General features: G+C 42.2%; 2 protein-coding genes across 2 annotated transcripts; both read right to left on the bottom strand.

Annotated features, from left to right (window-relative positions):
* Positions 1 to 4,670: 4,670 nt before the first annotated feature.
* On the bottom strand, positions 4,671 to 6,499 carry LOC109473479. The gene is made up of 3 exons (XM_019773341.1): positions 6,425 to 6,499; positions 5,579 to 6,036; positions 4,671 to 5,252 (listed from the first exon to the last, which is right to left on the bottom strand). The coding sequence occupies exons 1-3, from the start codon at positions 6,437 to 6,439 to the stop codon at positions 5,012 to 5,014; spliced, it is 714 nt and encodes a 237-aa protein (XP_019628900.1). The 5' UTR covers positions 6,440 to 6,499; the 3' UTR covers positions 4,671 to 5,011.
* Positions 6,500 to 8,624: 2,125 nt separating this feature from the next.
* LOC109473468 lies at positions 8,625 to 11,230 on the bottom strand. Its single transcript, XM_019773330.1, has 3 exons — positions 10,505 to 11,230; positions 9,771 to 10,057; positions 8,625 to 9,555 (listed from the first exon to the last, which is right to left on the bottom strand). The coding sequence occupies exons 1-3, from the start codon at positions 10,514 to 10,516 to the stop codon at positions 9,321 to 9,323; spliced, it is 534 nt and encodes a 177-aa protein (XP_019628889.1). The 5' UTR covers positions 10,517 to 11,230; the 3' UTR covers positions 8,625 to 9,320.
* Between the last annotated feature and the right edge of the window lie 168 nt (positions 11,231 to 11,398).

Raw genomic sequence — 11,398 nt, 5'->3', positions numbered from 1 at the left:
ACCAATTTCCCATGGCTGAAAGTTAGAGCCTGGGACCAAAATCATTTCAGCATGCAGTCAGGTCGGTCTACTACCCTGCCCACCTATTCCGTCCTTGTCAACAAATATAACCATAAGAAAGACACTACATTCTTTACATTAACACATTCAATAGGGTAAATCTGTTTCCTGTTGTCCTCATATTCACCGGCGATCTTCATTCTGCCTCATCTGTATCGTAACGACAGAAAAACAACAAAACAACAACAACAACAACAAAAAATACCAAGAACAAGCACCCAACATACCCAAACAATCAAAATGCGACCTAACATTTATCAAAGACATAGCATTATTTACCCAACAGTGAGTTCCATCAAACAAGATACTTGTCTAAGACTCACAGCTCTCTTGAGGTCGGAGATACGGAGCCAGGAACAGTCTTCCTTCAACCAGCCAGTCCTTATAGATAAGTCTTCGCGTTGTAGAACCCACGGATCTTTCAGTCCATGGCAGACCTGTATGTGCCCCAAGAGAAAAAAAAAAGGGAGAAAGAAGGTTCACGTTAATATCAGGTATAATATACAATGTTGACTTGATTCATACTATACTGTAATATAGAACCAAGTGAAAACATAGCGGCCTTTTCCAACCCTGTACTGGGAAGACAACTAAATTTACATGTACTACTAAATGTACACCAGGGTGAAATTATTACACATCAACTGGCTCGTTCATTCATTCGTTTGTTTTTCCATACAGTCTGGTCTTCAAAGCTGGTGAAAGAGCCAAGAAGCAGTCTATTTTCTTCCAAAAAGACATTGTCCCGACGTTGGACTGAAAATGACTGTGGCGATCCTGAAACAGAGAAACAAGAATAGCAGGAAATTCACAAGCTTGAGTATCACATATTAGACGTGTGCATTTCGTACATACATTGTTGGAATATTAACCATTGCAATAGACATTGTTTAAACCTTTAGTGATTTTCTAAGTGTGTGTGCGAGGAAAGGACGACAATATGGCCAATGTTTTGTTTTGAATAGTGAAACTCTTTATTCAATGTACTCAATGTACAATGCACAATTACATCTTGAGCATCATGAACAATTTCGTACCTTTACATGCGTTATAAAGAATGTTTAGACCTGAGTGATTTTCTAAGTGTGTGTGCCAGGAAAGGACAACAACATGGCCAATGTTTTGTTTTATTGCAAAACAGTTTATTCAATGTATTTTTTGGAAAATGTACAAGTACATATTGAGCATCATGAACAATTTGTTATCTCCATAACCTTTACATAAATTATAAAACCTTATAAGATTGTTAATGTTTTAGAGACAATTTGACTAAGCTAAACTGTGTGTGTGTGAATACAGACAGTAGAAAGATACGATATAGTAACGTGGGGGGGGGGGGGCTAAAAAAAGGACAAGCGCTACAATTAAACCCATAAGGCACCCGGGGGTTCGGCACGAGCCTAACAAACTTTATATCATTATTTACAAACTACTACATAACATAATAGTACCCCAAAACTACGCACCCTTCCCAGATGGGGCAAACAAAAAGCAAAACTATGAGTTGGACCTAAACCCCAGAAATACTATTATAGCAAGCGAGTCAGACCCCCCTATTTATGTATGGGGGAGAAAGATATGTTAATACACGAAAGTCTAAATGACTACCTAATTCTTATAATAATCCATCAAATTCCTAAGAAGAATCTAAGGAATTCTAGATGGATTTTAGTGGTGTCAATTCACATATGTTCTGACAATTAGTAACATAAAAATGCAGAATTCTATCGTGTTTGTGTTCGTGCGTGCGAGTGTTTGCGAAAGAAAGACACAAGTTGCTGCACTGTAAGATTTCTTTGTGTTGAAAGATATCTGAATCGAATCGCGCTGCATCATATTTTCAAGTCTCCAGAGTTTTCGCGAGTTACTTTTATAAAACGCACGAGTTAAAACTATACAACGTTTACATCTAAAACACGAACGTTTTACAACTATTACAACGTCGCAAGATGCCCCGCGCACAGCATATCTAAAATAACAACAATTCAACCATTGATATACAAAAGCAACCACGTGAAATGCCACCACTAAGATTCTACCCAAGATTTCGTGGAATTTTGGCAGTTCCATGAAAACTGGTTAACTTCTAGACAGTAAGTAAGGAATGTCGTGTACCACTCACAACATTCCTTACTTGTTCACCCATCCAATTCCACAAAAGTAAAGTCTTGGGAATTCTATGGATTTTAACATGACATGTGATATAATACATGTACATCAAATCAAGAAAAAAGGTTTTCCGCGCCGCAAGCCGAATTACAACTATACAACGTTATATCGCACGAGTTACAAATACAGAACGCGCGAATTTCAGATACACGCGAAACGCACGGGTTACGTCTATACAACGCACGAATTTTACTGGTATATACACAAGGCACGAGCTACTTCTATACAACGCACGAATCTTTTTGTTGCTAAGGCAACTGTCTGCCTTTCCAGAAAGATGCGCGCACTGCAAGCGAGTCTAGTTGCGATATAAAAGGCAAATCTTTACACGAGGTAGGAAAATAAGAGAAACGCAAACTCACCCCGCCATGCTGCAAGCAAAACTTCGGACTGTACGGGGATTCCTGATTTACCTGACTTCGGACTGTTCCATGTTTCTACTGGTAAATGATTACGTCACACAAACAAAGGATGTTCGTTGCACTGCCCAAACGGCGACGCAAGGAAAGCTATAATCACGTTTTGTATTAGTTGCAACAGGTATTAAATGTGGTTAATGACAAACCCACATTTATTTCTTTGTAAATTAAGAACTAACAATATATCCATCCCCCTATTTAGGCGCAAACAATGGTTCCACCCACCATAGCCGTTTCAACTGTGTATGTAAATGTACCCAGTTTGTTAGGAAAACTCCAACAGCTGGCTTCAATCTTCTCTGACCAATCAGAGGCCATATATAAATGAGGCAATTAGTGGACTAATGAAATATTTCGTTATTTAGAAGCCCAGGCTAAAAACTGTTAAAAGTTTAAATATATTTCAAATACCTCCAGATAGAGACACAAGAACGGTCAAACATTTCACGGAAAACAACACTTTTACATATTGTGTTTTTATGAGTATCTTTTACTCAGTATTCAAACAACACGAAAGGCATGAAATGGGGCATCACAGTTATACACCCAGTCTCCATGCCGATGTACAGCTTTGGGTTGTTAGAATTGGTGAAGCGTCTAGTAAAAAAGCGCACCACTAGAATAGCCTAAAAACTTCGTGAAAAAGTTTTACCCACCTACCAAGTTTCATGACAATACATATAAAGCTTCTTGAGTTATGCTGTTCACAAACAAACGGACAAACGCTACCGGACAATCGATGGGGTCGCGTGGCGTAGCGGCAGCGTTCTCGACTCGGAACCAGAGGCCCCGGGTTCGAGTCCTGACATGCCACCGATCTTGTGCCCTTGGGAAACATGGGAAAGGCACTTGACACGACTTTCCTCACTTCGCTCAGGTGTAAATGAGTATTGTACTGTCCCTGTGTTGGTGTCGGCATTAATATAAGTTGAAAAAACTTGAGTGTGTCGTCACCACGTCTTGTGATTACATGTTTCGGAATAATAAAAAAAAACGCTACCGAAAACATAACCTTCTTGGCGAAGGTAATGACCCCAGGTTAAAAGTTAAATGACGCCACCGGAGGTTTATCGATGAATGAAACTGTCAGTATGTATAATATTTATAGCCACAGTTATCATCACTCATGGACAGTTTGGTACGTTGAGACCACCGGTGTTAAATCTGCCTGGGGAGATATGGTATAAATCAACGATTGCCTTGAGGCGGGTTTGTACACAATGTCTCAGTGTATCCTGGGTACCATCCTACTTGTATGCCGGGGCTCCCACACTCGCTTCCCTAACAACGAGTGTGGGAGCCCCGGTATACAAGTAGGATGGTACCCAGGCTAAGTAAAATGGAGATCTATCTCTTTAAACCTTACAAAAATTTTGTCTTACAACCCAGGGTAGCCAAGAGGAGAGATCACAGCCTCTCCTAGCTTCCTAGAATAGAGGAAGTGTGCCAGGTGTGGCGGTAACGGTGGAGGAGGGTTGGGCTTTAGAATTAAGTGTTCAAAGTTGCAATCGAACCACAGGAAGAGGGTTTATAGGGTTGGGCAACACCCACTCGTACCTTTAAAAGCTCATAGTGACAACGCTGCTTTTGTGCAGTTATTCCCCCAGACACAATCAGTGCAAAGACTTTATGACGTAAGTTTTATTTTTGGATACAACAGACCAGCTGTAAAGAATTCAGATCAAACCAGAAGGAAGCAGTCGTAATGTAGTCCAGCAAACAATAGTTTTCTTCGCATTACTAATAGTAATAGCTTAAACATTGTATTGTCACTAACAAATCCTAGAGAAGACCAGCTAATGCAGTACCAAACAAACTCGCACAGTGATGATCAACATTCAACGACGTACCGAGCTTACAGAGGGAAAATATATTAAATTGTTGTATCTATAAATTAAAAATTCTGAGGATACGATAAAAATAGCGATAGATATAACTGATCATTATATTACTGTATTATGGCTTTAGTCACTGAAACAACAATCATGGATAAACCACGCCATCTATTGTCATCATGATAAATAGTGCATAACTTTCTGAACCCTCCAAAATTAGTACTAAACATACTTAGTATGTACCACATAATCATTTCCTGCTCAACAAGAAACTTACAAAGGTTGCATTACGTCAACATAATATATGTTTTGTAATGGTCACCTTTACATTTGGACTATTGCAGTCTACGTATCGTCAAGTTAATATGGAAGATAGAGCAAATCTTTGTCGCCTGACATGACCACCAATAACAACGATATATTTGAGTAGCATTGCCAGAATGCAGTACATTATCTACTTATATATTAAATGTAGGTCAATGGCGTTTATCGAATATGGCGTTTTACTGAGTCCGGCGTTTGCTCTGCTCATGCAGTCCTGGAGCGGGCGCACGTGTACCCAACCGTGACGAACTCTGGGTTGGAGGAAATCTGCCAAACTCCTTCGCTGTCCTTGCGGAGGACGTTGAGCTTGTACTCCACGGGCAGGCAGCGCAGGTCGGCCCGAGGAGCCCCCGTGGCCGGGTCGATACAGCGGGACCCCGTGTGCGTCTTCACCGCCACGCGCAGGGTGTGAGGGAAGCGGTTAGCCTGGGTGTCGTCCTCATACCTACAGGGCGAATGATGTCAGAGTCAGAAAAGAAAGACTGGACCGACAATTTAGAGGACAAAACTGGTCAAACTGGTTGTAGAGGAAGTCAAAAGGGAACTCCGGGAAAATCCCTGTGCAATTAAGGATAGGAAATATTTTACAGAAGAACCAAAAGACATTTTCCCACACAAAAATGAACAAAAAGGGAACTTTTGCACTAATGAATCTTTAGATAGCTTCTAAAAAAAATAGACATCGTAAAAGGATATATGCAAGAGAACGAATATTGGATGTGACTAGTGAACTCAATAAAACAGAGCATTTTCTCGAGCAGTCGAACTCACCTCCATGGGCAGACAGAGCGGCCTTGGACGTTGTTACCGTCGTCGAAAGGGATCGGAGGCAGGGAGATGTGCCTTCGGTAGTGCTCAGGCAGGACGTCCTCGTCTGTCACACTCCTGGTCCGGCGGGAGTGGACGGCGGCGTCCCCACGGCCAGCCGAGTACTGGGGCCGGTCCTGAGCCAGCCTTGCCAGCAGTCCGTCCGAGCTCACCTCTCCTTCTGAACGATCAATGTTGTTGAGTTGAAGAAACTTGTCAAGAATGTCTTCTGTCGTCGCGACAGACTTTCCCTTGGTCTGGTCGCTCCCTGAGGCTTGTAGTAGAGCCGTGGCACCTGATGACGTAATGGATCCTAAAATGTCATCATCTGTACTGGACTTTCGGCTGAGGTCGTTGAAATATGTTGGACGGGCCGACGTCATCAGGGCAGGCGTCAATACAGCGATCGTGAGCGCGAGAATCTGGTGTGAAGAATGGAAGAAAATTATCTACCTGAACGTACAGGTACAGGGCCACGTACAATATGACTGGTCTATGGTGTCATTGTACACGTAAATTGACGGGTCTCAAGGCGTTCTGTTTTATGAAACGATATAAAGACTTCACGGTACGAAGCAGAAAGGTACTATCTACATGTATAAACATTGGAGATATATGATATTGACGTTGCACACAACGGCACATTGTACTAGTCTGTCAATGATCATGGACGGGCTTAGTTGGCACAAAAACACAAAAAGAAGAAGGGGCCTTTAAATAGAAGAAACTTTAAAACATGAGGGTATATCTTAGTTTTATGTGCTATAGATCGTTTGAAACAGAAGGTTGAAAGTAAAAGTAAATACTCACAATCGGATGTCCCATGTCTATTGGAGTCTTCTCAGGTGATCCCGTTGGTAGCTATGCGCGCAAGATGCTCGTCTGTGTCTCTGAACCAAGCTCGACGGACGGTCCCTTATATACGTTTAAACCACCTGTTCTTCACCTGCCTGGGGGCAGACAGACCTCCTTCAATCAAACCTCCCGCCATTTCTGCGGGACTGTCCCTATCCGGAAAGGCACCATGACGACACGCGTCGTCAAACAGGTTTCCCATTGTTCTCTGGATCGAACGAGGCTGACTTACTTCCGATACCCGGTAAAGGGCACTCACATTCGCAGTAAGACTGACACAAGGTGCAGAAAATAGAACACCCCCATGACTAGATTTATGCAGAACCCAATTATCATCGCAGGAAAGACGAGAGATTCCCTCTTCTATTTTTAAGACCTGACGTCGATTCATACAATTAATTAAAGAATGACACATGACACGTGCTAGCTGCATGGAGGAGCTCATGCACTTTGTATGTACGTAGATTATGATATCATGCAGAATACGACTGATACAATGTATGTGAAAGATTAAGAGTAAGTGCCAACGTTCTCATTTAGTGTTACTTACAACTATATATCTCGCCAACTTTATGATGTCCTTAATATTTTCTAAAGCGCCTAATACTCATTTGGTATAATTATGACACATAAAATGATCCAGTTCAACGTTGTCAGTTTTTATCTATTTATGGCGTTATTTCCCGGGAGTGTTAGATTGACATGACGTAGTTTCGTGGGGGTGTTTAATACATTGACATTGCCGGTTATTTTTAATGGAAAAACTGAATACTCCATTTAGTCATGAAAGACAACCTTTACGTCAATCCAATATAGGGTGATGCACCCATTATATGATTAAGTGTAATTTAGATAAAACTGCAAAATGAATCATCTAACGTTGATCCACGTGTGCAGGGATCAACGTCATGATAACAATTATTCATCGTCATGTTCCTTAAGATAGGGATGATGCCCTTGATGACAGTCATCAATATTCTGAGAATCATTCTCTTTATCCAGTTGCCAAAGAGATGCTGTGTTTGAAACGACTGAAATTCCCAATGAACATATTTCTCGGAGCGTCAGTGGCACTTTGATTATTAAAACTTTCTACGTATTGCGAAAATCCCATGGTTATGATAGAAAAAAGAAAGTGTATACGCAAAGTCATGTTCTTAAGTCAGTTTTACACGACACAAAAAGTTACAGTCACAGATATATAAGATTCTCCTTCATTGGCTATGGGCGTTTGGGCAGTTTTGGTGTGGTAGTTGGAATTACCATAATCTAGTGACACCCGATCCTACGTTAGACCCTTAATCTAACTTATGACATGATTAGCACTGCACATGCTAGGATGCTATGATTATTAACTGTGCGTATGTTGCTTGAACTGTAATTAAACATTAAACATGAAGTTTGTGGGAAAGGCCCCTGTAACTACAAACGATTTTACCGCCTCTTTTCTACGTCAATCCTCACCAGCTTGTGCGTCTAGGAGTTCAACTTACATATCCGTTCGTCACGAGAACCCGCATAATTATCAAACGTCGTGTTCTATCTAGACAAAGAGAACATTGTAGACACGAGGGTCAAGCAATTACGCTGTTAGTGGCACACGTATTAAAATGGGGAGAACTGACACCAAATGAAATACAATGTCAAGGGATTCCATAGTGGATAGATCGTAGAGATCTACACTGTAGAGATGTACTAGCACTAGTATCTACTTTGCGATATAAACTGCTGATTTCATTGTATTAGTATTTATGTAAAGTTCTTATAACAGGAACACGCAACGTTTCAGACACGATATTGTCTGTTTCTCCAGGGGAAGCCGGGCTAGCTAACCTACGTAACCTTTGACGTCATTGCTCCAGTCGGTATATATCAAGGCCATACAGTTTGTGTGAACTCATCTGTATGTGTATAACCGGGATAACCACCCATCGGCGTAACACACCGGCCACCAGTCATGTGTGCTTTATCCATGGCAACCATGTTCTAAAAATATCTCACCGGATTTTATGTTCAAGTTAAGTACGCCAAAACGGCAAAAGACAAAGAAGATCCCTTAATATGCTATATATATCTCCAGACCATAGCTATATATCTAATTTCTATGTTTCTAGTTCCATCAATAAGATTAAACAACACCACTCAATGCACAAAGGACTTTTCCCACTTTATTCCATGTGCATACCATTTCTATCAAAGGCACATTCGCCGATGGCATCAGAAAATGCGATCAGTACGTCTTCAAACTCTAACAAGATTACTGGATTTTTTAAAATGATTGTCATTTGCCCTATTGTCAATAATTATATTGGCCAGCCGAGGGTGAGAAATTAAAGATTATATATTTAGTGTACAGTAGAAAATTACTACAGATAATTTATGACTTGGTAGCATATTCATTACCTTAAACAACAACATTGCACCAGAAGCAAAAGAAGAAGTTAAAAACCAACTATCCAGCAGCTAAAAATGATTAAAACGCTGCAATGAAGGCAACTACTTCATACTGGGACTGTTCCCAAGGATATTAGTCAACGTGACTGAAAGTTTTTATTTCTGGTGAATCATCACCACATATCTATCGGAAGGTTCTGCCTCATGGCTTGTGGATATTTGCCATAGGTAAATGTGGGCGCTAGTGCAGTAGCCTGGGTTCTAGAGTGTTTCCAGGGTCTGCACAGACCAGTTCTTCGGCTCTAGGGACAACATGGCCCCGAGGAAATGTCATTACAGCCCTCCCCGAGTTAGACCCCTCTCAATGTCTTTCCTTGGGGCATATTAACACTGAGCCGAGAAGCTGGCCTGTGTAGACCTTAGAAACAGCCTGGTATCCAGGATTGTAGTACAAGCACTAGCGTGTGTTCGATCCGGCACACGTGAAGCCGATAGTCACGTACTCCACCGACTCCTGCCACTCGCCCTCGCTGTTTCTCCGCAGGACGTTCAGCTCGTAGTCGATCGGGAGGCAGGCGAGGTCGGCCCGAGGCGCCCCCGTGGCAGGGTCGCGGCACCGGGAACCCGTGTACTCCTTCACAGCTACCTTCAGCGTCGACGGGAAACGGTTGGATTGGACGTTGTCTTCATACCTACAAGATACATAAACATACATGGATAATTTACATGCAGTCATGCATCATCATGACTATTTTTCACCGTAGAACACAATCAATAAATAGTGTTTATTTTCGTCTTGAATGAGTTGAGTTTGTATGTATTGGTGATTGTTTTCTGTGAATCGCGTCATGATCTTCAGTGGTGTTGTCTGAGACTTAAATATCGTTGGGAGGAAAAGGACTGTTACCTCCATTGACACATAGACCGCTCGTTGTAGCCGTCGTCGACAGGCAGCGGTGGTTGGGAGAGGTACCGGCCGTGGTGACGGGGAGGATCGGCGGGGGGAGGGGTTGCCGAGGCCGTGACACCGCGGCGTCTGCGCGACAAGACCGGTCTGTCTTCTCGCCTTGTCAGCGCATGACGTGCTGAGGCACCGTCTAAATCTGTCCCGGGAGGAGACAGGGGCTTTCCCTCCGCAGGTCGCAGGGTCTGAAGTAGCGAAGTGACCAAGAGAAGGATCACGGCTATCCTCACCTGAAAAAATAGGTTTAACTACCATTGAAAACAAGAATAACGATCCATACTTCAAAAGATAATGAAAAATAGGCCATTACTGAGCGGATGACAAGCCGCTGTAATACGTTACTGCCTCGGTTAGTAACCAACTTCGTGCCAATGTTATGTTGGCAACAGATAGGTCAACAGCCGACATAACTACCCAACACATGTGAGCTGCACGAGTTGTGATGACGATTGGAAGCATATTTTGTATACGTGTATACCAGAGAAAGATCCCCACGATCACCCTAAGCTGACCACAAAGACACGAAAGGCCATGAAAAGACCCGCGAGGATCTTGGCAAACTTTAGAAGAAGCCCCTTTGCAACGCAAACCCCTTCATGTTACCGAAATTATCAGGTGTCACAGTTACAGAAACCCCAGCAAAACACCTGGCCCAGAAAAGGAGAAATTGTACTTACAGTGAAGCCCATGCCGTCGCAGTGTCGTTTCGATCAAGACAAGGCCAAGGAGTGAGTCAGGGAAGAAGTGAGTCAGTGAACAACATCTCGGAATTTATGGAGAGAATGACTAACATCTTGCCAGGAAGAATTTGGGGCTAGGTATTTTTGGCGATGAGGATGAGGAAACGGGCATGCAGTTCATTGTACTCTACCTTGAGGAAGACATTAGTAGATAAATACTTAATCGTCAAACAGACATCTCAAAGAAGCACGAAGCAGAGTGAAATGTGATGTTAGGTCCCATTTTTTTGCCCTAGGAAATGCTGACTCACCACCAGTTCTCGGTATATGATTATAAATTGACTAATAAGTACGTAGAAAAGGAAGGGAGATGTTCTAAAAAAATCTGCAAGAAGTAATTAATTTGTAAAAATATAACCTTGACTTTTATTTCAAAACTGTTTTCTTCTTTTCTTCTTTTGATTATTATTATTTGGTGTAAGTGTGGCGTCGGTACAGTGAGTAGACAATCGTCAATTTCCCTGTCAGAAATTAATATTATACGGTAGATCCAGTGTGTTCCAAATATGTGCTCAAATATATGATACACTATGTCTACGTCAAAAATTGCAACGTAATACAAACGACTTGGCGTTCTTATTAACTAGTGTTTTAATTAAAAGACGAACCCACCTTATCGGTATGAATGAACTCCGATGACACTGGCTTGCAGTGCACGTTTGTTAACACCTGAACAAGTTTGAATAGTAGGAAGGCCGTGGCAGTCGGCGCCGTCTCCTACCATTTGACGGGCAGAATTCCTGGAAAAACCGGATACGGATGACGCAGCTAGGCGAAGGCAGATCCCCGGGGTGTGTGGTGTGTGGGGTGGGGTGGTGGCGTGGTGTGTGT

Source organism: Branchiostoma belcheri, unplaced genomic scaffold (assembly GCF_001625305.1).
Source record: "Branchiostoma belcheri isolate BF01 breed outbred unplaced genomic scaffold, Haploidv18h27 scaffold3, whole genome shotgun sequence".
Classification (NCBI taxonomy): Eukaryota; Metazoa; Chordata; class Leptocardii; order Amphioxiformes; family Branchiostomatidae; genus Branchiostoma; species Branchiostoma belcheri.
The sequence above is the reverse complement of the archived record's forward strand: the minus strand, read 5'-3'. Positions and strand labels throughout refer to the sequence as shown.